The sequence below is a fragment of the Ictalurus punctatus genome, chromosome 2, assembly GCF_001660625.3.
Source record: "Ictalurus punctatus breed USDA103 chromosome 2, Coco_2.0, whole genome shotgun sequence".
Lineage (NCBI taxonomy): Eukaryota > Metazoa > Chordata > Actinopteri > Siluriformes > Ictaluridae > Ictalurus > Ictalurus punctatus.
Window position 1 is genome coordinate 11,204,438 of NC_030417.2, and position 25,019 is coordinate 11,229,456.

General features: G+C 37.5%; 2 protein-coding genes across 3 annotated transcripts; one reads left to right on the forward strand and one right to left on the reverse strand.

Annotated features, from left to right (window-relative positions):
- Positions 1–4,540: 4,540 nt before the first annotated feature.
- Positions 4,541–15,712, reverse strand: aida (axin interactor, dorsalization associated). The gene is given in 10 exon segments (NM_001201101.2): positions 4,541–5,098; positions 5,411–5,528; positions 6,243–6,365; positions 6,488–6,610; positions 8,950–9,053; positions 9,150–9,213; positions 9,643–9,697; positions 13,034–13,087; positions 13,219–13,285; positions 15,608–15,712. Coding segments are annotated over 8 exon segments (705 nt in total). The 5' UTR covers positions 13,055–13,087; positions 13,219–13,285; positions 15,608–15,712; the 3' UTR covers positions 4,541–5,001.
- A 1,641-nt stretch (positions 15,713–17,353) lies between these two features.
- On the forward strand, positions 17,354–25,019 carry brox (BRO1 domain and CAAX motif containing). Of its 2 annotated transcripts, none has more exons than XM_017458125.3 (13): positions 17,354–17,509; positions 17,878–17,997; positions 18,095–18,201; positions 18,850–18,946; positions 19,184–19,279; positions 20,794–20,866; positions 21,020–21,125; positions 21,268–21,357; positions 21,459–21,544; positions 21,887–21,968; positions 22,144–22,294; positions 23,397–23,556; positions 23,674–25,019. In XM_017458125.3, exons 2-13 carry the CDS (start codon positions 17,897–17,899, stop codon positions 23,764–23,766), a joined length of 1,242 nt encoding a protein of 413 aa, XP_017313614.1. In that variant the 5' UTR covers positions 17,354–17,509; positions 17,878–17,896; the 3' UTR covers positions 23,767–25,019. The 2 variants fall into 2 exon arrangements, with proteins under 2 accessions (XP_017313614.1, XP_017313622.1); XM_017458133.2 differs by having other exon boundaries at positions 17,355–17,509; positions 17,873–17,997.

The window sequence follows — 25,019 nt, forward strand, 5'->3', positions numbered from 1 at the left end:
GGAGCTAAACATATGAGTGCTGGCCATTACCATCAAGCCCGAATTCACACACTTTAGAAAACTTCACTAAAAATCTATTTGGGCCACATTTTCAGCGTAACATCAGTAAAATAGGGAGGTGTGACAAATGAAAGGAAAAGGCACTATAACCTGACTTAATCAGGTGTTGGGCCAGCACTGGAACAGTTTATCTTAGTATACAGTGGAGGAAATAAGTATTGAACGCATCAACCTTTTTTTCAGTAAATATATTTCCAATGAGGTTATTCACCTGAAATTTTCACCAGATATCAGTATTAACTCATGAAATCCACAGATTAAAGTCCATAAATTAAGGTGAGGTGGAAGCATCATGGTGTGGGGCTGTTTTTCATCACATGGTACTGGCAGACTTCATATAATTGAAGGAACGATGAATGGAGCCCTTTACCAGGAGATACTTGAGAAGAATCTGGTGCCATCCACCAGAATAGTGAAGATGAGGCGTGGGAGGATCTTCCAGCAAGACAACGATCCAAAACATACAGCAAAGGAAACTCTCAATTAGTTTCAGAGAAAAAAAAATCAAGGTGTTAGAAAAGCCCAGTCAATCTCCTGACTTGAATCCAATTGAACAAGATTTAAAGACAATGTGTTTAGAAGAATGGGCCAAAATCACACCTGAATACAGCGGCCGATTAATTTCTTCATTCAGGAAGTGTCTTGAAGCGGTCATTACAAACAAAGGCTTCTCTACTAAGTATTAAATAAATTTTAGTTAGTATGTTCAATACTTATTTCCTGTGTCATTCCACTTTATTACACATTACTTCATTTATGGATTTAATGTTGTGAATTCTTTATATTTGCAGAATTCTTAAGTTAATACTGATGTCTGATGAAAGTTTCATGTGAATAGCCTCATTGGAAATATATTTACTGAAAAAAATGTTGACGCATTCAATACTTATTGCCCACACTGTAGCTTGTAAAATTGTCTGGAAATGTATTGGAGGGAGGAGCACCATTCTACCAAAAGATATTCTCCTACTGATCACGGTAGTAAAGAGCACTGAGATCTGAGGAGATCATAGCATATGATTACATGCTCATTTCCAACCGTTCAGTGACTTCTCATACCCCAGTGGATTGGTGCATTTTCATTCTGAAAGAGATCATTCTGTGGTATCTCATTTATTTGATTTTTTTATACACTTTCTTTGAAAGTTCCCCAATGAAAGACAGCATGAGGATTTAGTGATGAGAACAATAACAAAATTTTAAAGTTTGTTCTTTAATAGCTACATCATACAGTAAACTGGAGTTTGCTCATGCCATTATCACAGGCAGGGCCGATCACAACACCTGAAGATGTGCAGAGAAGGAGATAGGGAAAACGTGCGACTAAATGGTAAACAGTAAATGGTCTGCAATTGTATAATGCCTTTTAACCTTAGCAGTTCTACAAAGTGGTTCTTCTCATTCACACACACAAGCAAGGTGCTACCCTGCCATCAGAAACAGCTTGGGGTTCAGTGTCTTGCCTAAGCACACTTCAGCATGTGGGCTGGGGATTGAACCACCAACCCTGCGATTAGTGGACAACCCGCTCTACCACCTGAGCCACAGCCGCTCTAAGACTTTAAGACTAAAGACAGTCTTTAAATAGCCGCCTAGACTTCATTATGAAAGCAAGAAGATATACAGTACTTGCAGACACCCCACATGGAAAATGGAAAATCCCCTGAGTGAAATTGAAGTGGAGGGCCCGGTTTCATCACTTAGTATTCCATGTATTTCCTTAGCTGGAAACACCTTAAACTGACAGAGATCAAGACTCTCTTCACTGATGCCTGGAATTTGTTTTTATTTCACTATGGGGAATTAAGAGTAGTCCGCTACTTATTTCAATAACTAGTTGACTAGTATGACTTAGGTCATGAGTCCATATTGTGCAACAGTTAAAGTAAAAATATTTATGAACACCAACTAATAAGGTCATGCATATGTTCATAAATTCTTGACTATTTTAGATTTTTACTATTTTTGAATTTTCCAAATGGTACTCTGAGGAAAACAAGAGTCCATCTGCTATGAAGGTTGCAATTGCAGTAGTAGAGAAGTAGCATTCTGAGTGGTGTCCTGAGGGCACCAAAGCCACAGGCAACCAGGCTACGTGTGCAGTTCTGATCAGTGGTTTCAACCACGAGTGAAAGTAGAAGTGGGAAACAAGGCCTTGTTGGCTAATTATGTTTCTGAGTTGCTGAATTTACTACATCATGCAAAATATCAGCAGAAAGGCTTACAGTACATGGCCAGCTGGGGATTAGTGCATTTTCTTCCAGGATGCTCTCTTGCGCTTTGTGGGAGAACCACAATCATAATAAATTGAGTTGGCATTGATGAAAAGGTTGATTTGCTCCTTTACCAATCTTGTCCACATGTGGTACACCAATTCTGTGTGCTGATGCCACTCTCCTGGGCATGTGTGATGTTTTGACTGCTGCACCATTGTTAAGTCGCAGTAGTTCAGACACTCTTAGTGAGGCTAAACATGGATAGGCCTAGTTGAGCAGCTTCAGTGCAAGGTAAACAGAGGCATTCATCCTTGTGCTGTGGTGATGCTTGGGGTAACACATGACGACACACCTCTCTGTGGTACCACACCACACCTTAACTGATGAGGGAGGCATCTCTCACAAACTATAGTCTGTCCCGCTCGGATTGATAACCCACTTGTGAAAGTCTCACAGTATCAACATGGCCAGTAGAAATACCACTATGGCCGCCTTCAGCAGTCCTAGCATCTGCAGAAGAACCCGATAGCAAATGTAGCAGCCTAACTGAATCAGACTGGTGAGTGCAATGATATCTGCTATGTGTTGAATTGACAGGGTACTCTTCTAAGTTCACTGTGAGACCGAGCACAGTAATGCGAGCAAGGAGGGTAAGACATATCCTGAATGGTGGGGCCGGTTGTCCAAATACAACAGTAGCCTGATACCTTTAGTCATTTCAGGAGACAATTCCATTTGTATACATTAAAAAAAGACACCTAGTGAAAGAGAGAGCCTGAAGGGTAAAAACCTTTAACTGGCAGTTAGAAGGGGTGAAACTGAACATTATTTAAAGAGGCCTAATTTTGTGATCTCTCACTTTTGTTGGAGTTAATGTCCGTGACATATAAACCAGCACAAGACTGCATTTTGACAGAATGAGAATTAAATAAGCCTGCACTTATTTCAGAACCAGCTGATGTCATGGTTAGAAATTTGTGACACTTTAATTGCACACAAGAGGCATCCATTCATCTGTACATGGTGGAAAAGTGGAGTGGGAGTGAATACTTGTGCAAGGCATTGTAATGCTATAATATCTCAAAAGCCAAACCATGTCATTTTATGGCATAAAACAGCACAGCAGAAGTTAATGTAAATGGTTTTAGTTAAATTTTTTGTTTAAATCAAACGCCATTTATTCACCTCTTCTTCTTCTTATTATTATTATGACATATTAGGTGTCAATTTGAGAGTGCATGAATTGAGGTGAGCTAGGTGACTGATTAGTTAGCTAGATTAGTTAGGTTAGACAATATGTCTAGCTACATAAACAACTTAGATGCCATCAAATAACTGTAGCCTGTTGAATGTGTTAATGCATAGTTACTTCATATTTTCCAGTTGTAATGGCAAGTCAAGAACTGTCATTAAGAATAACAATTCCAGAGTGTAATAAAGTCAAAAATTTCAAACATCTCCCTCTAAAGAGCTGACTGAGGATCTGAAAATGAATCTAATTGAAGCCTACAAAGCAACTGTGGAAGTCAAAAGACCAAGAACACTCTCAGACTGAACTGCATGTATGCAAGACAGAAAGGCAACACAAACCCCCATATGATACTGGAACTGCAGGAAGGTTTATCAGACACAGGTTTGGGGTGCTCTGGTCCACTTTGCAGTGCTGCCTGCACAAACATTATCTGCATGGAACCTTTAGTCATCAGAAGGAACCCTTACCTGCATTACAAAAGTGACTTTCTGATGTACGCAAAACATTATCTAGATAACCCCAAGGTATTTTGGAAATAAGTGCTCTGGACTGATGAAATAAAAATGGAACTCTTTGGCAACAATTACCAATGGTATGTTTAGCGGTGGGAAAAAGAAGCAGCATTTGATGAAAAGAACACCTTGCCAACTATTAAGCTTAGGTGGATCCGTTATGCTTTGGGGTTGTGTGGCAGCCAGTGGCACAGGAAACATTGCACACGTAGATAGAAGCATGGTAAATATCAGCAAATGTTACACAGTCAGTCAAGAAACTGAAGCTATTGACTTCTACAACAGGACAATGATTAAAACGTGCCTCAAAATCCACCATGAACTACTTTAACAAACAGAAGCTGGAGCTTTTGGACTGGTCATCACAACCCCCTGACTTGAACATTACTGTGAATATGTAGATCTTAAACATGCTGTGCATGCAAGACGGCCCACAGAAAAGTGGATGAAAACAAGAATAGACTTCTTACTACCTGTGATGTTATTAAGTACTGATTAAGTAAGGAGTCCAAACTTGTGTTTACTTCTTTTCACTTAAAAAATCAACATTCAGGAGCAAATCTCTTTCATAGTGATAATTAACAATGGACCAGCGTTATTAGGTCATGAAGACACACACTGTGGGTGCTTGGCCATCACACTGCCTGGGCAGAGCAAAGCCAGTGTCAATGTCTTCCTTGATCAGTGATGACTTTGAAGGACCAAAGATGAACTAGTGAGAAAACATGCAGATTACATACTCAGTGTTTCCAAGAGTGTTGCTCACCCTTTTACAAATGTTTGGAAACACTTGACAGACACTTGAAGTAGTCTTATGAAACCTCAAGGCTGAAGTCTAGGGTCATAATGTTATATTCTAATAAAGGTGATGGACCAAACTTTAGTCAAATAACCAAAAATGCTGGCAGGTGTGGAAAAGTGCTGTTCCTTATGATCAGTTTTATGCTGACCCATGTGTCGCTCAGTCTTTATGTAGAGTTTGATGGAGGTGAAGGTAGAGTGGCTTCTTCGTAAGGAGATTGAGTTTCTTCCTCTTGAAATCAGTTGGCTTCTTGTACCTAAGATCACGGTCGCACACGTTAGACAATCCCATATCCAAGACTGTGCTACATGTTCAGTATCCACACAACTTTTGATATAACTTTCACTGGATGGAATCTCAGCTATACAAGCATTGCCCCACCATGCCATTAAAACTACCACAGGACAAACTTTATATTAGTATAAAGAAACAATTTTAAAATAAATACAATGTACAAATTACAATGTTAACATTCAGAGGAATCCTTTTACTTTTATATGTACGTACTGTATTACAAACCCACCATCACTGTCTGATTTGTATATATATTTTTATATATATTACTCACAGCTCGATCACAATGGGGCCAGGTTTGATTTCATCCATCTCCATGAAGGCAAAACACTTGGTACTGGTGAACTTCTTCTTGGGCTTGTAGTGTTTGAATTCAAAGAAAATAGCAGCACCTACAAATACAGTAAAACTCAATGTTTTTTACGCAAGATGTTTCTCAAGTGGCCCAGTAGTTTGGTTGGTTTAATGCAATCTGCTCAGCATAACACTGAATCACAAAGGAAAAGGCAAATGAACCGATTAGGAGTGTAATGAATTATGAACTGTAATACGATTAGGAATGTAATGAATGATGAACTGTAATACAAGGTGTCTCAAAATTCTCCATACATAGGAGACTTGTACACCAGCAGCAAGTCAGTTGTGCAGTTGGTCAGCAGATGTTCATGTCCTGGATGTCCACTTCTTCTCAACTGGTCTGCAACACTTCCAGTCTTTTTGAATTTGTTAATAAGTTTGGTGACAGTGTGGTGTGTGATGTGCTTGCCGTGTTTCCTGTTAAAGTCCACCGCAACCTTACGACAGCTTCCCGATCCAGCCATGAGAATGATTTCAAAACGTTCTTTTTATGTCAAAGGACGGCAAAACTAGTCCTGGTATCCATAGTTTGCACGATTTATAGAAAATACTGAAAATGGTTGAATATTTTAACAAAGAAATTTTACTAAAGCAGTTTTTAGAGAAACACAGTATGTCTACGGATTATTTTTAGCATTTGAATGAACAATGGTATAACAAAATTAAAGAAGAGAAGAAGAAAAAGAAAACAAACAAACAAACAAACAAACAAAAAAAACACAAAAGAGCAAAAATATCATTATTTTGACCTTTTGGTAGCTTCTCAAGATGTTTCTGGATCTCCACATCTACATCGAAATGAATGTATGTATCTTCTTTATGTGTTGACACTGGAGTGTCCTGAACAGGGTTTAAATCAACACCATCCAAGTCTGTAGTAGAGGAAAAACATAATGTATATCATATGAGGCAAGTGCTCTACTATTTTTAAGTTCTATACTGTTATGAGGCTTCATATAAACAAACAACAAATTTAGGAAAATCTGTGTCATACCTCGGACACTAATTGTCATGTAAGGTTCAATGCATTGTCCTGCATCTTTTAAACCAATCTTCTCGATTTTCAGAGTGAGCAGCGTCATTCCTGGCTCTGAGGGAAGGCGTGGTAATAAAGTACCTGTTGAAAACAATAAAACCAAAATTCCAAATTTATAAGGGCTATATAACTTCAGGTCTGTGGTGTAGCCTTGGCACAACTTTATATATAGTAGTTAAGGACAATGAGATATGTAAATCATGCAAAAATCATTTAAAATGACGAAAAAAAAAAAAAAGTCCTTGTATTATACTTATATTGTATCCTTTTGAGAGAATCACTTTGAAGCGCTGTTTTTTTATCTTTGGATGTAATGTTAGCTAAGCTATTAAAACAGCTAAATTAGGAATAGCTAAATCAGCAGTGTTCAGTGATGTTATAATATTTGTTATATTCCAAACTGATAAATGTGATTATGTCAACATTAATCAGGCAGCTACTCAAATTAAGCTAGCTCTAGCTACATAAAAAGTATACTAGCTACTATATGAGTGGTCGGCAACCCTTTTCATTGGAGATCTACCTTCCTGCAGGTTTCATCTCCAACCAAAATCTAACACACCTCTTTTAGCTGATCTAGAACTTCTTAAGGAAATGATTAGATGGTCAGGTGGGCACGATTATGGTTGCTGTTAAAGTCTTCAGGAAGGTAGATCTCCAGGAACAGGGATGGTGACCACTGCTCTAGAGGTAAACAAAGTCTAATAGTGAAGCCTAATATTACTCATGTACTTTGTCATTTCCTGCATGTATGCTGGTCTGGTGTAGCAATAGGAAAACAGGCAAACAAATTATGAACATTTGCAATATTTCAAGATTGTGTCACATACAGTATATAACTTGCAGTGAAATGAAAACCTTGCCTACTCCTCTCGGTGGTATGGTTGGCAGCATCATAGCATAAGACAAATGACATGCATGTAAGGGCTCTGTGTTACATTTCACACCAACAAGTCATCCTGAAATTGTATGACCCTTGATTGTGAAGCACAGATCATACCTGGAAATCCTAGTCAGACCAATACTGTCCAACATGGAAACATGTTAGTTAGATAAAAGTATTTTTAGGACTACTGGCTGGATCACCTTACATTTAGCAACCGATATATGGTAAACCTAAGTCAATAAGTAAACTAAAACAACTGCTATCAACTTGAGGCTCAAACATATAGGGCTCTAGATGGCCTGCCATGTTGCCTATTGCTAATGCGAACATGTTTTTTCATCTATTATTACCCCTGCATATACACAGAATCTTTACACCTCTTTAGACAAAGTGCTTCTGAAGCTGTAGGCGATGAAACCAGTTGATATTTGAAATGGTTGATGATGTAATGGTTGTTGTAGTCATCAACAGGGGTTCCAAGAGTTTAGATGAGCTATTTCCCCCCCCCCTACTCCATTGTTCACTCCATTTAATTTCATGAAACATGTAACAAAAGTATTAACAAGCTGTATTACATCTTATTTTGATCATTTCAAACCTTAATAATAATAATAATAATAATAATAATAATAATGTTCCATTACTAGCATATTTTGCCAATAAAAAAAACTAATAAATAATGGTGGTTGGCGTTAGAGAATCAGCTCAGCCATGGAGCAGGAATGGACTGTGAAAAAGACTGATCTTCCAAAACCCCAAATCAGTCATTGTATAGTTGTAAAGGTCAGGTAGTGGTACCAGTATTTTTGGTACCAATTTCAGCAGCAGTAGTGCTCCTTCACCTTCTCCTTCACCTTGACTGCTACTTGTCGCATGAAATCTTTCCCACAAATGGTGTCGTCTTTTACAACGACCCCAGCTGCAATCTACACAAGAACGTCTTTCATGCAACATTTACTGTATATCTAGAACTTGATTTATGTTATGTAACTTTTACGCATTTTATTATTTTTTATAAAGTGTCCAAATACTTTTTCCCCCTCATATTTATAAGTACAAAGTCAAAAGACATTGTGTGAAAAAAAATTGTGGATATACTGTATGCACTGGAGGTATAAATAACAAAATTGTCCAAATACTTATTTCCCCTCACTGTATAAACATTCTAAAGTTTATTATCCTGACTAAAACATGTGTGAATCCACTTCCCACTCATTGGGTTTTACACTGAGCATTTATTAAATTAGAATGCTTCAATGAGCTTTGGACTACTTTTCACCACTTCATGGCTCACAATTAAACACATGCACGAGAAAGACACAAGAGAGAAACTTTGTGCTCTATGCTTACTACTACTACTACTACTACTACTATTATATACACTGTATTTTTCATATATTTATGTGAATGTGAGAAAGGGTATGTTTCTTTATGATCGTCTCATCTAATAACTAATACATTATCACTACAGTAGGAACTAGTTTAAATTAATTGAGTATTGAAGAATCACTTAGTTAAGTAGGGAAAGCAATACCTGGCACCCTTGTAGGGAAGGACTGTATTAAGCCCGTCCCTGTAGCCGTGTCCAGCTCCTCTTCGACATCTAGGTTCTCTTCCTCCCCTGGTGCAAAGATTTTTCTAAGGGCAGTATTCCGAATTAATATCATTTACCATGCTCTCTACCCCACAGCTTAAGAATAACTGGAGAAAATAATGAACATGTCTTATATTTACCTCAAAGGCACTGGTTGGACATCAAAGGGGAAATCTTTGTTGTAAGTAAGAATATTTTTGATGACTGCTCAAAAGAAAAACAATAAAAACCCACCATAAACACAGTGTGAAAAAAAATCCCCCAGAAGTAAGCAATCTTTTGTTCTGCACCTGGATTGCGATCATGTTTTATCCAAGCATGGACTTGTATGTATTTACTACATTTGATGAGATATATAATTTGTAAGCCCCCGTTCCTTGTCCACTGACAAATAATCTGAATACTGGATCATTCTCAGAATCTCGGATGGACGCACAGACAATCAAGCGTGGACTGTGTATTTAAAAATTTAATAATGGAAAAAAAAATTTTTTAAATGGAAAAAATCACCTCTACTAAAGTCTTCAATATAAGTGGTAATACATGGAAAGATGACTGACAGGCGAGTGAGGATTTTGTGTTAAAATGTTAGATTTTTATTAAACATTTCTTGTATAAATTTTGTATACATACTGGGTTCCAGTTTCTTCAGATCCTGTAAGGTAAATTCCTCTTGGGACTGTGTGCTCTAACAAAATAAAAAGGAGGAGAAAGATGCTGAAATGGTTGTGGGGGTTTGAGGTGTACCAGCCCTATGCATAAAATAGACGTTGTCAACTTTTTTTTTTTTTTTTAATTAAGATGGTATGTGATAAGATTGAATATGCAGTACTCAAAGTTTCTATAGAACAGAATTAGGTTTATACCTAAACCTTGGTGTAAATACATGTATTAATTAATTCACTGCTGAGGATGACAATGAAGATTTTTTTTTTGCTCTCTGCAAAACTCCTCATGCATCACCACACGAGTAGTTTATTGTGTTTCCCATAAGAGACGGGGGGAAAAACCAAGAGAAGACTGGCTAATCATTTTGTCAGTGTGTTGCACGTGCTAAACACTTCAGCAGCAATGGACACAGCATTTATGAAATCTGTTTGCATTGCTAGTTGTTGTAATGGGATCAGAAAAGTGAAGAAACAGCTTGATAGAACTTAAGATTTTCATGAAATTTAAAAGTGAGCTCAAACATTTGATAGAACATTTGAATAATACATTTGATAATTGAACATTTGAACCCTTTGGAATGAACAAAAATGTTTGCATGGTCAACCAATTTGAATATCAACTGGCTTTTACAGCCTTTAGCCTCTAAAGCTGCAGCAAGTTGGTGCTTGTGTGATTGTTTGTTGGGTGGTGGTGGAAGCACTTGGAAGTGGGACTCAAGGGGACAAAATCTGAAGATGCCATAGAGTTTTTCACAGAATGGTGCAACAATTATTTACTTATTTATTTTAAATCTAGTGAGCGGCAGGACTCCAGGTGGAAACGCCTTGATGAGAGAGGGGAAGAACAGCAAGGCTGCAGTAGCTCAAATAACCTCTCTATACCATCACAGTGAGCAAAAAAAAAAAAAAAAAAAAAGCATCTTAGAATTCAAAACACTGGCAATGTTATTCCAATCATCAAATGATCATTTTCAGTGAACCTTACAGCCTCAGATTCCTCAGGCCACACTTACACTTACATTAATGTCAAATGGCCCAGACCAAAACAATCAATTTAGTGACCAATAACACAATAGGACAAACTAACCATCATAAATTCAATGGTCATTTTTACTTGCTTGCAAATTCTGTGCAGTCACTGACTCAAGTCTAAAATCCATAGACATCACCACATGCTGGGTTTCTTCCCCAGTGATGATCTGCCCCGATGATTACTGCAGCTGTCTTCACTTCCTGCTTGTTCCTGGGGTGTTTTGCCTTCATGCAGTGAAATGCAGCTCAACTGAATTCAAGTCAGGCGATTGACTTTGCATTGCACGAAGATTGCACTTTTTTTGCCTTAAAAACATTTTGGGTTGCTTTCAAAGTAAGCTTCAGGTCATTGTCCATCTGCACTGTGAAGCTCTATCCAAGGAGTTTTTAAGCATTTGGCTGAACTTGATCAGGTAATACAACCCTGAACACGTCATAATTCACCTAATGCGTTTGTCAGCAATCACATCAATAAATACAAGAGAACCATTCCACTGGCAGCTGTTCACACCCACGCCATAAGATGAAGTGATATGCTTTGAATCATGAGCAGTTCCTTCCTTTCTCTTCCCAACATTCTGGTAATCTTTGTTTAAATCAAAGTTGAACTTTGTCTTATCTGGATGTTGGTCCAGAACTGTATGGGATTTTTTTGTAGATGTTTTTGGCAAACTCTAATTTAGTCTTTCTGTTTTTGAGGCTAATCAATGGTTTATATCTTATGTTAAATCCTCTGTATTTGCTCAGGTGAAGTCTTATCTTGATTGTTGACTTTAAAACATATACGCCAACCTCCTGGAAGGTGTTCCTGAGTTCACCAGTGTGCTGTTTCATTTTAAGAATGTACCAAATAATTGATTTGGCCACATTTCATGTTTTTGCTTTTTCTCTGATGGGTTTGATTTGATTTTCCAGCCTAATGATGGTTTGCTTCACTGGTAGTGACAGCTCTTTGGACTTTGTATTGCGAGTTAACGGCAAGAGATTCCTAATGCAAATGCCACACTTAAAAACCCTAGACCTTTTATCTGTTTGCTTCTAAATGAACAGCTGAACAGCCAAGTATCCAATTAATTTGGTCAATTAAAAAGTTGGGGAACAACATATACAAATACATACATACATTTTATATACAAGTAATTCCTACAACAGTTACTTGACTTGAATGTAAATGCTCTCAAATTAAAGCTGAGGGTCCTCTCATTGCATGATCTCTTTGAATATTGTATATACTGTGACAGACAGCTAAAAAAAACCCAAACATAACTTTATGTCCAAATACTGTATTTATGGATCCGACAGTATTTAATATAAAGGTTATAACTCTGCAAGTTACAGTACACTTTATTTAAAAAAATTTTTTTTTTTTTATTATGTCTTTTATACTGTTTTTTGTTTGATACACACAAATTTGCTATATTAGTTGTAGCCCATTTTCACAGATTGTTTTACCTGTAGTGTACTTTGGGGCATAACAATAAGTGCTAGCATTTTTTTGTGTACATTTTCATTGCTTTCCAGAGGGGGGGGGGGGGGGGGGGGGGGGGGGGCATTAAGACATTTGCGGCAGCACTGAGGGCCATTCCGTTAATAGTGTTTAATCTGGTTTTTGAGGGCGAATGATGGCAGTAAAGAAAAACTACCATTTCTCGGAGAATGAAAGCATAGCCGAAACTATAGCCCAGGAATCTAAGCAATAATATTTTATGACCTTTCTTTAACAGGTTTTTTCTTTTTCCTTTCTGTAAATCAGCAGAACTTTATCATCTTGAGCATTGACCGTCATGAATTTGTCATGCCAAAATCTTTGCTGCTTACAGAAAAAAATTATGTCTGTATTCTCCGATAAATATTTTGTATGTAATGCAGAAGAAAATGGTTTTCTTCACTGCAAGCCACAACTCATTTATCTACTAATTACAATTTGGTGTTTTGGGGGGTTTTTTTTGGAACTGACAAATCTGCAGGTCAGGGATTTGACTAAGTAAACTCAGTTTAAGATTTAGTTTAAGATTAAGTTTAATACTTTTCTACCTCTCTTTGTGAATTGGAGCCAAGCATACAAGTTTGGTTTTCCACAGTGTTTTACCCAACACTAGCTGGCTATCTCACTTCCATTGGCATTGGAAGAGTGAATGACTTCAGACTCCAGCACTACAAACCTTTCACCTTCAAAGAAGGCTCATGTTTTAGGTAGGTAACATTAAACTGCTAGCTCTCTCTGCAGGTAATGTGCTGTGTTCTGATCCCTCAGAGCAAAAACAGTGACACTACAATGCTGATGGGTCATTTTTCTAACACAGAGAGCTTAAATCATCACCAACCTGTAAAGACGCACTTCTCATTTCAAGACATGCTGAAATTTTCCCCAGGGTTTTCTAGTAAAGAAAAAGAGTTTGATAAGATTGACTAACTATACTGTATTAAATATGACAAAATGCATTAGTATGTTACTATGCACATTTCACCTTTTATTTACTCTTACTATATATGTGACAGAAATAAATACCTTTTGTTCCTCTGTGAAATCCTGAGAATTTGAGGACTGGACCTCTTTCTGCAGCTGCCGTGCAAGTCTGTCAAAAAAAAAAAAAAAAAAAAAAAAATTTATACTCAACATACGGTACGCATAAATGAAGCCTAATTAATAATTCATTAACTAATTGAACTAATACATTACATTAAAAGAACAACTTCCAAATATACACCTAATGAACCCTTTAAAGAACAAACTTTTCTTTTCGACCATACACCTCAAAAACAACTTCAATAAATTCCTGGTGAAATACTTGGGTGTATTCCCTGGCCAAATCACATATTTTGCTGATTTTCAAAGTGAAAAGAAGTAAACATCTGCAGCAAATAGTTTTTTAAAATACATTTTCTGCTCATTTTAATGTGCAATTTATATTTGTTGATTCATCATTATTACGGCAACAACCTGGAATATCATAGCAACAGCCTAGCAACGCTCTTGCAACCACCAGGAATACCATAGCAACCACATAGCAATGCCTTAGCAGCCATCGGGAATACCACAGCAACCACATAACCCACAAAACATTTGGTATACCATAGCAACAGCAAAGAAATGCCCTTGCAACCACCAGGAATACCATAGTAACCAACACTCTAGCAGCCACCTTGTATACCAATGCAACAGACTAACAATACCCTAGTAACCCCTTGGAATACCACAACAACCACCTAACAACACCCTAACAACCAGATGGAATACCTATGTGCAGCATAGTCGTAAGTCAGCAGTGTAAACAGCAGTGGAATGAGCACACAACTCTGGGGTTTTGGTGTTCAGTGTGGTGCTGCTGACGATCCCGAGGTGTGAAATCAAATGAAAGTGCTCCATTCATTGTTCCTTCAATGATATGAAGTCTGCCAGTACCATGCAATGAAAAACAGCCCCACACCATGATGCTTCCACCTCCAAACTTCACTGTTGTTATAGTGTAATTAAGGTGATGTGCAGTGCCATTTCTTCGCCAAACATGGTGTGTAGTACGACAGCCAGAATGTTAAATTTTGCTCTCGTCTGACCAGACTACACAAAGTTGTAGCAAACTTTAAACGAGCTTAGTAATGGAGTCTTGGAGGGTGAGCGTGAACAGTAGAGTGCATTGCCTATTGTTTTCTCTGTGACGATAGCACCTGCTGTGGTTCTTGGCTCTTGGGCTACTCTTATGACTCCCTAGTCAGAAATCTTGCGAGGAGCTTCTGTCCATAGCCGGTTGATGGCAGAGTGATGTTGCTTCCACTTGTGGATAATGATGCCAATGGTGCTTACTGGAAGATTAAGAGGTTTTGAAATTCGTCTGTATCCAACTCCATCAGTATGTTTCACAACCATAAGGTTCTGAAGGTCTTAGAGAGCTCTTTGCTTTTACCCATCATTAGTTGTTTCTTGTGTGACACCTTGGTAGCGAAAAGCCTTTTTATAGACCATCAATTTACAAACCCAGCTGATAGTAATTTGCACAGATAGGAGGTATAATTACTTACGGATTTCAGTTGGTTCCTTGCCTTGGAGAACTGCTTTTTCTTTGTGTGTTCAGTACATTTTCCCCTGTGTCATTCCACTTCATTACACATAACTTTATTTATGTACGTTATTGTTGTGAATTCTTTATACTTCCAGATTTCTTGAGTTAATACTGATGTCTGATGAAAATTTCATGTTTATAGCCTCATTGGAAATATATTTACTGAAAGAAATGTTGACACGTTCAAAACTTTTCCCCACTGTAATATGTAGTGGTAAAGTTTACAGTGGCTCAATAAATTGATTAAAAAAAAACACCACCACCACCTTATGTGCATTCTTTGTTCTTCATTTTTTTCAGAAGCAGAGTTGAAAAAAAAAACAAGCTGTATTTTTTTTTTTTTTTTTGTAGTTAAGAGAAGGTAAACATCAGATGTTTTGATTGTTTAACTGGGTGATCATTTGTGTTAATGCATCTGTATTTTTAACCTTTGTAGTTGTGCATGTATGATAAACCATACAATCTGAAGTCTTTGTCCAGCTTGCTATTTAAAAAACAAACAAAACAAAACAAAAAAACACAGGCTTTACAAATGTTCAATTTAAGGACTCTTGCAGTGTAGTGAAAGAACCGGAAACGCTGGAGCAGTAAATACAGAAGAATGCGGAAGTGGTCGTGCAACAAGCCTATTACGAGTTTTAATTTACAGCGTGGATTAGATGCTTTCTCAGGCCGGGTGTCAGGCTGCTTTCGAGGAATCAGACTCTAACTCTTCTGGGTATCTGACACCGGGTTAGAATTTAAAGCACCACAACTGAAATGCTGTCATTTGTTTAAAGCAAAAGAAAAAACAAAACAAAGCATTATTAGCCCCATGCCAACCTGCTGAAGGTAACTTACATCTGGTACTCATCAATTGCCTCCACCAGCTGCCCCCATGAATCAAAGTCCGTGCCCTTTTTTAAACTTGCATGCCATTTCAGGACGGTCTTGGTGACATCTGACATCTTCTCCAGCTGCAGGAGCCCGCCTCAGATTTAACATCGCGGGTCACAGGCTATTGCTGGTCGGTGTTAGTTAAATATGAGCATGAGCTGATGCTCGCACGCGCTGCACCCGAACGGACCAAGCCCTTGTGCGCGTGCAACCGAACTTAACCGAATGCTGCACTCGGCTTTCTTCGTCAGTGGCAGGTCACAGATCGGAATTTCTCGGAAATCAGTGTCATTCAGCCAAGAATTACACGTTTAAAAATCATTTTCTTTCACCCTGGTTTGTTCAGACGCACCCCATGTGAACTACTGTCTTCACTACTGGTTAATTTTCAAAACGGTGTCTTTGTGGCCTGAAGTGGCTTAACATTTAAAAATAAAAGTCCCTAAGTGCTAAGCAAAAAAAAAAAAAAAAAAAAAGTTTCATTATGTAATTCAGTTTCAACTCGTTAACTAATTTCTAAATCCTTTGTGAAAGCCAGTGTGTTCGATATATTTGCGTTTAAAAACAACAACAAAATCAGACCAACTAGGAAAGTTTTCATCACTGCATCTGAATACTAAAAGGATATCAGTATCTAGGTACTTACTAAGTATTTACATTCTTACTGTATATACTCTGAAAAGAATATCTTCCCATCTTGGAGATTATTAGAACAGTAATTGCTGTTTATAATGACGAATACAGAATTAAACACTGTCATTAAAAGCCCTGCTGAAAAAACCCCAGCAACAACAGAAACCCTCATAGAATTTGTAATGGTTATAATGGGAATTGTATTGGTTTTAATGGAAACTGTAATGGAACCCTCTGAGTCTCTACTGGTAATTTCTTGCCTTCTATTGTTGGCATGTTATATCTAGTGGATACCATTAAGGACCGGTAATGGTAATTGTAATGGTTTTAATGGTTAACTGATGGTTTTTAATAGTATTTGTGATGGAAACCAGTAGAATTTCTGTGATGGTTTCTATTTTCTTTTCAGAATGGAATTTTCTGTAAGCAATATCAAAACGGTGGAAACATTTAACACGCTGAGAGAACACAGTATAAAGGTCAGAGTAGAGAATATGCTGATGATAAAAGATTCATTAATTTCATAATAATAATAATAATAAGATGGAGAAGTGTGTGTGTGTAAAACTGCTCTTTAATCACCACCATGGGGCGCAAATGTGTTCATATTATTGAAATAAAACACAATACTAAACAATCTTAAATCAGTCATATTCTGTACAATTAAACCAATTTTTGTTTATATTAAAATACTGAGTACCACAAAATTCAATTACTTCGATAGTTACAGTTGGAAAATAACATGGCGGCCTCGTACATTTGTCTGTTTTTAGCAATATGCTAACCCGCTAACTGTGATAACATGTATATTTTACTCAGACCAGTGAACTATATAGTCAGTGTCATAGATTTAACAAGAGAATATATCTGTATGCTCATTAATATAAAGATACTATTTGTGTATATACAGTGTAACTCATTTAAAGGCAAAGAAGGGCTGCTTCGTTTCCTGTTCACGCTGTGATCCGCCATGTTGAAATGACGTCACTTGATGAACTTGTTTCTGAGTGGGAATTCCGAGTTGAGGGAATGTTTTTTTAAAATTATTATTATTATTGGGGGAATTACGAGTTACGACATTTACGTCAGTGTTTACGTAGACACCAGGAAGAACGTTCCCTATTTTATGTTAGCTGTGTTTATTTTTCTTGGAAGCGGTTCCGATAAAAAATAAAAAAATAAGAGAGAAGAAGGAGAGGTTTGACAGTTCAGTAGCTACTTTTCGCGTTACAGGTGAATTCAGTAGTTAATTCTTAATGAATTGGTTGTTTTTTGTTAGCTTGGTGTTTAAAGGGATGTCTGTGTTTGGCTAAATACGCGGTTGTTCATGTTGCGTAGTTAACCCTAGCTACATTTCATGTGAATGTATAGTATACAATAGGTATACACATCATATATACATGCTTGTCAGTGGATAAATAAGATAGGTATATCATTTTGTAAGAATATGAAAGCATTTATTCGGTTCAATCAACAGTTATAATCTGTGACAAAGAAGAAGAAAAAAAAAACTACTTAGTACTGAACTGCCTGACTATCACATAAGTACATCAGCAATGGCCATGAAGACCTCCTCTAACTTGACAGTTTTATCAGCACAGGTGTGAAAGGCGCTCCACTATGACCCACTGGTTTCACCGGAATCCTCTGAAGGCCACAGCGCCTGTCTCGTTTAATCTGTACGGAGTGGCATCCAGTCCTGCTGCCAATAAAATCTGCAAGTAAGTTCCCTGACTGAGCTGATGTGACCTTAGGTGATGGAATTGATACGACGTTTTGTCCACAAACCAGCTGATGTTGATTTTGTTTGCGCTACAGCGATTTGAGGACGACAAGGGCCAGGCTTCTGGACATGTTCACAGATGCTACGTGCACTCCGGAGATCATGAAGAAAGCCACTGATGAATACTTCTCTCTTTTACAGGGTTCGTTTTGTCTCCTTGTATAATATCTTAAACCAGGTGCTACCAGGTACACGATACGGCCAAAAGTATGTGCACATCTGACCTTCACACCCATAAGTGCTTGTTGAACATCCCATTCCAGATTAATTTGCTGTTATAATTAGCTCCAGTCTTCTGGCAAGTCTTCCCACTAGATTTTGGAGTGTGGCAATGGGGATTTCTGTTCATTCAACTACAAGAGAATTAGTGAGGGCTGACGTTGATGTCGGGCCACTCGAGATCTTCCACTCCAACCTTACACCATGTCCTTCTTCATGGAGCTCGTTTTTTCCAGAGGAGCACTGTCATGCTGGAACAGGTTCCAGTGAAGGGAAATTGTAATCCTACAGCATGGTGAACATATTGGTGTGATGGAAGGGTGTCCACATACATTTTGCCTTAAAGTTTAACCCGGTTTGAACAGCAGACATAAATAAAAACTTGTGCTTGACGGAATTTCTTACCTTATTTACACGACGCAAGAATATGGCGACAATGTGCAAGTCGGCACCCAATTGAAAAGTGAAACACGAGAACAAGCTACTTATAGACATTTACATCAGTTCCCTCATGTATAAGGTTTAATGAATATCAAGACATTTCTGTTCTTGTACCACTTGACCTGTGTAGGGTTCATTGTCTCTCTGGATGGTACTACACAAGAGAACAAACTGCGCTTCATTCAGAACTTTAAGTGGACTGACACTTTGCAAGGAAACACACCAAGGTAACATAACCTACAGAGAACGAAATATAACAAAATAGTACCTCAGTAAATCTCTCTGTCTGTGCCACATGGAAGCTTTTCTTAAATAAGTGTTATTACATTTATCGTTGATTTCCTGTCATGTGTAAAAGTGTTTGCTAGTCAATCATTTAAGGAAATATATTTAATGCAGTATGTAAATTGTATTGCAATGCAGCAATAATATAGAATTGTATTTCTTTTATTTTTCTTATTCAGTTCTCAACAAGATGCTGTGTTTGAGCTGGTATCCATGGGGTTTAACATTGCTGTTTGGCATACCAAATTTGCATCAAGGCTCGCAGGAAAGGAAAAGTGGGTACATTAGTTCTTATATATCCTTTACAACAGAGAATGAAAGTGGGGCTTCATGATTGCTGATGAAATAGGAATTATTGTTTTTTGTTGTTGTTTTTTTTAAATGTGGCCACCACTCAGTGGTAGAGGCATTATGCTTTTGGGGTGTCTGTGCGTTTATCTAAGTTGCAGCAAGGTCAAATGTTTAAAGTAATTTTTCTTCAGTAGCTTCCTTCATGTTCGATGTGAATTTTCAGGGTATTTCAGTGTAGTGGAAGCAACCCCATCAACGCCAAAGGCTACTTGAACTAGAGGTTGACCTATTGATCGGTTTTGCTGATTAATCGGCACTGCTAACTGATTGCTGGAAGTATTGGTTATTGGCAAGAATCCACACCGATAGCGGCCTCTAGAGGCGATCAATCATCAACCAATTTTGTTGTGTTATTTGAAGTGTTTTTTCATTCTCTATTTTTATTTGTTATTTGGATTGTTACTTTTTGGTTCAGTTTGGATGAATATATTTTAATTTATGGGGCAGTGTTGGCTTAGTGGTTAAGGCTCTGGGATACTGATCAGAAGGTCGGGGGTTCATGCCCTAGCACTGCCAGACTGCCACTGTTGGGCCCTTGAGCATGGCCCTTAACCCTCTCTGCTCTAGGGGCACTGTATCATGGCTGACCCTGCGCTCTGACCCCAACTTCCTAACATGCTGGGGTATGCGAAGAAAAGAATTTCACTGTGCTGTTATGTATACGTGATCAATAAAGACTCATCATCATTATTATTTACTTTAATATTCATTCATAGTTAATATATATTCATATTTATAGATTTATTTCATTAAAAAAAAAAGTACACTACATATTCATGGTACAGTTAGTACTGTTTATTTTTGTAATAAAGTTTCTTTGAGTGTTAGGATTTCGTTCAGTATCAATTTTAAAAACTATCGGTTGATTTAATCAGTTATTGGCAGGTAGGTACTGCCCAACTTAGTTATCGGTATCGGTAAAATCCACCATCGGTCGAATTTGAACTTGGGCATTTTTATAATACTTAGATGCACCAGTTTTAAGGAACAGTGTGTATATGACATTATTACATACTTTATACTGACCAGCTCCTTTACTGTAGCAGACAGTGGTTGTTTGTGAATTATAGCATTTGTGCATTTTGAATTACTGAATTCTGGCAAACATTTACTTCACAAGCCATTAAAAAAATCCATACGAGAGCTCCACGAGTGCAATGGATACTAGAAATAGCAGGTCACATGGAACCATGACAATGAGTTCATTGGTTAGAGTGAATAAAGGGGAATAGTACCACTCTTTGTTTTATGTAAAATGGGTGCTCAAGTGCAAATATTGCAGAATTGATGCTTTTATTTTAATCTTATTGCATTGAGGGAAAAAAAACAGGATATGAACATTTTATCTTCTTTTTTTTTTTGTACAGCCCTAATATGAAGTCATGTATGATAAGTGCATGTAATTGTTAACACCATCTACGTAACCGTTTAATCATAGCATCACTGAGGATGAGGCAAAAGATGTTCATAAGAATCTGAAAATTGCGGCTGGAATTTTCAAGTACCTCAAGGTAAATTTTTCTCTGGACAAAAAAATTAATAAATCATGCTTCGATGTTTAGTGTATATATTTCATACCTGCTACTTTTCTAGTAGTAGTTTAATAGTCGATGATGTTTCTCCACTGTAGATGCTTGACTGATTTCTTCCTTTCTTCCTAACAGGAGGTTCAGATACCACGCCTCATCACGCCAGTGGAGAAAGGCAGAGACATGGAGCCCAGGGTGATTGACACATACATTGTGCAGAGTCAAGCAGAGGCTCAAGAAGGTGTAGAAAGAACATTGTTTGTTTGTTTGTTTGTTTGTTTGTTTGTTTTTTTACATTCCCTGTTTACTTTCTCCACCCCCACTGGTGTATTGCAAGAACAAATAAATCATTTTGGGCATTGTATTTCTCCCTTTCTGTTTAGTGACCATTGCTCGTGCCATTGAACTGAAGCATAATGCTGGCCTTATTGCAGCTTTGGCACTTGAGACAGCAAACTACTATCAAAAGGCTGGTACGTTTCAGATAACACAAACAAAGAAGCATAGTAATGTGTAACCCATGTGTTATTTGCATATTGACATGTTCCAGTGAATAAACTCTCACTCTTACTAGATCATACTCTGAACACTCTGAATCCAGAGTGCAGCAATAAATGGAGAAAGTACCTGCAGTTGAAGCAGCACTTTTACATGGCTTATGTAAGTCTTTATTAACATCAGTGCCGATGTGTTACAATAGGGTGACAACAATTAAGCCTAAAATAGCAGAAAGACCAGGGTTCCTTAATCTCATCTGCAAGAGCCTGGCGTGGCTACAGGTTTTCACACAAAAGATTACATCATGAGAGCAGTACTGATGTGTGTGTCATGCACTATAATTTCCCAATCCCTTAATCTCTTTAACTAGAGCCCTTTACAATGTGTTCACAAGGTGAAAAGAGTATTCTCATGATTCTCCGTCTTGGCGTTGATATTTATAGATTGTATTTAAGCTTCAATTCACACCTAAATGTGGCAAATCACTTTTTTTTTTTATCATAGGCTCACTGCTACTATGGACAGACTCTCCTTGCTAGTGATAAGTGTGGTGAAGCCATTAGATCCCTACAAGAGGCTGAAAAATGTGAGTACTTTCAGATTAAAAGCAGGCTATTCCAAGTATATGTTTATTATCATTTTTACATACGACTCTGTACTTCAGATATGTGGAATTATAACTTGGCCCCACATATTGTAAATGGCTCATTTGGGTTGTAATGTAATCGTTTCTGTTTTTGTTTTTTGTTTTCTTTCTTGAGATTATTTACGTGCAGAGGCACTGTGTAAAGAATACCGTCAGACCAAAGGTCCAGGCAGCACTGCCAAGCCGTCTGAACAGCTCTTCTTCACGAAGCTCGGTGGCCAGATCAAAAACACTTTGGAGAAATGTCAGCGGGAAAATGGTTTCATGTGAGTACGGGGACATACATGCTGTACACCATAACACACCCATTCCCACATTCCTATAGAGTTATTATTGCACCTAGTGGTCAGAAATGGGAACTGCAGCAAGTGCTGATAGACATCCATACATCCATAGGGGCAAGTTTTTGTGTGCCCCAAGCTCGCACTATGAACATTTTCAGTGGAGCCAGATTGGGCTAGTTTAAAAATCTTTAAACCTAATAATAATGATGTACAGGACCATTTCCATTGTAAGATATATTGCAAATATTGAGAGAGTGCAAAGAGGAGTATGGAGTGAATAATGGCTATACATCAAAAATTAAAAGGGGAAAAAAAAGTTAATTTTCCAATGCCCAAAATTTTTAAGATTAGTTTAAGATATTTTGTGTGCTTATTGAGATATAGTTGTACTGGACATTTTCCTCAAACCCTGCAACCCTGGTTAATGATATGACCTCAAACATAGGTGAACAAAGGTACGTTTAAAGCTAAAACCACTCAAAGCGAGCTGCTAGACTGTACGGCGGATGACTGCATGTTGTCGAGTCGCAACTGCCGATTACGGGATTTACTAGATAATAATCTATAGCATAAGTCAAATGGGAGAGCTTTTCGACTTGAATTTGTTTGAGGCTATGTCGTTATTAACCAAAATATATGGTCAAGTGCAGCTGCTGCTCATCGACTCTGATTTTATGTAACCTGATTATGTATTTGTAATCAGGATATGTAATTCACTTTACATCTAGCCTATTAATACCCCAAAATTCATAACTAATACCAGCACTTGAGTTTCTAACTGTCAAACTGGCAAGTAGTGAATCACTGGAATAGCTTGTTCATTTCAGGCCTTGTTTGCTTGGTTTGGGGTGTTTGGGGCTGAAAGATGTGGACCTTGTGTGGTCCCTGAAGATCAGTTTGGGGAAAACTGACTTGAGTGAACTGGCCTTGGTTAGATGGTAGACTACAATCTCAGTGACACATGTACCTGGAATGGTGTTCACAGTGCATTTAAAAACTTTTATAGAAAGTATAAAGTTTATAGTTTATAGAAAGTTTTTATTTATTTTTATTTTTTTTAAAGATATATGATTTTGATTGACAGATACTTCCATAAAGTGCCTGCAGAGGCACCTGCTTTGGAGCTGAAGGCAAGTTATGGTCTGGCGGAGCCCGTTATCTTTGAGCTTCCTGCTCTCAGCAGCTATTGTACTCCTGAGGTCTACGCCACATTCGATCTCACTAGAGGACCAAAGGATGACAAGGTATTAGAAGACAAATTAAGCAGATAAAAATCGTCATGTTTGTTATATTTGAAAGATGTAGCAACAATCAAATGCTGGCTAGATCTATTGACATATTTATTCTTTGATTGCTCCTAGGCAACTATGAAACCCAAGCAGGAGGAGGAGATTAAGCCTGTGAAGGAACCTGATCTCAAGCCCCAGAAAGACACTGGATGCGTGATTTCTTGAGCACTAACAGGAACATCTGAGAATGAGAGCGTAGATACTTTTCTGGTTCATTATGTTCATTAACATGATTAATCAAAACTGGCTGATTGTTCATAGCTGTATGAGATCTAAAATATAGAGGTGGTAGGTAATACTCATGTTATTACAATTAACCTTACGTACTGTCATTTACTCCACAAAGTGTTCTACAAGACAAGTGTAGTCAATAGAACATTACTCCAATTTTATAATTATATTGGACTGTCCACTAAACTGCTGAAAGTGCTGCAAGAAAGACCACAATTTGTCAGTTCTACTGAATTAAAAGTAATTATTTTCTTTCAAGTTCAAGCGTTTTATGCAAACTGAACTTTTTTTGTTAAAACATTTATCTAAATCTCTAGTTCATTTAAGTAAAAGGGATGTCGGGTAATATTATAGAATAAGGTGCAAAGGTCACTAATCTGTAGAGCAACTAATGTCAACTAAATTAAAACACGTATACACATTCTTCATAACTTATAAGCGAAATGATCAGTCTGTAAATGGATGCTGGCTATTAAAATATATTACAAATGGAAAAAAGCATGTATTATTTTAACATTAAGAGTTCATTTTAAAAAAATACTGGTAGTGTGCACATTTAGCAAAGTGTAAAATTCTGTTCATTTGCATCCATTTGGCTCATGAAAGGGAATCTCTCTGACAGAAAATTCAATCAAACAGCTGAGATTGTAGTTAGCAAGTCGTTGTAATGGCAACAAGTTCATAAACGAAGAGAAAGGTTTCAAACAATGCGTAACAATAATTCATTCGGCGCCAGTCCACCTAGTTCAGTAGCAGTGGGTCATAACCATATGTGTAACCATTGGACTATTTGGATCAATGCACCATTTTTAAACGGCAACGATCATAAATAGAATATTATTGATTATAATTCATTATAAATGGATTGTTACAGATTATAAATTTGTAGCGGTTCATGGAACACATTTGGAACCCATTTCCAACACGTTGTGGAACCCATGCAATGAAGAAGGGGAGGACACCCAGTATTAGTATAGTGTTCCCAATAAAGTGAGCAGTGGATGTATGTATGTAAAACCCATTAGTTAAAACAATGGTTCTGTAAAAAGTGAGATGTATTATCAAATGTAACTTGGTTTTAATGTTATCTAGTTAATGCAAACATGCTAAAACACTCTCTTGTCAGCTTAAAACTCGCTATCATGTATTTAATGCCTTATACCAGTAAAATGCTTGTCAGTTGTGTA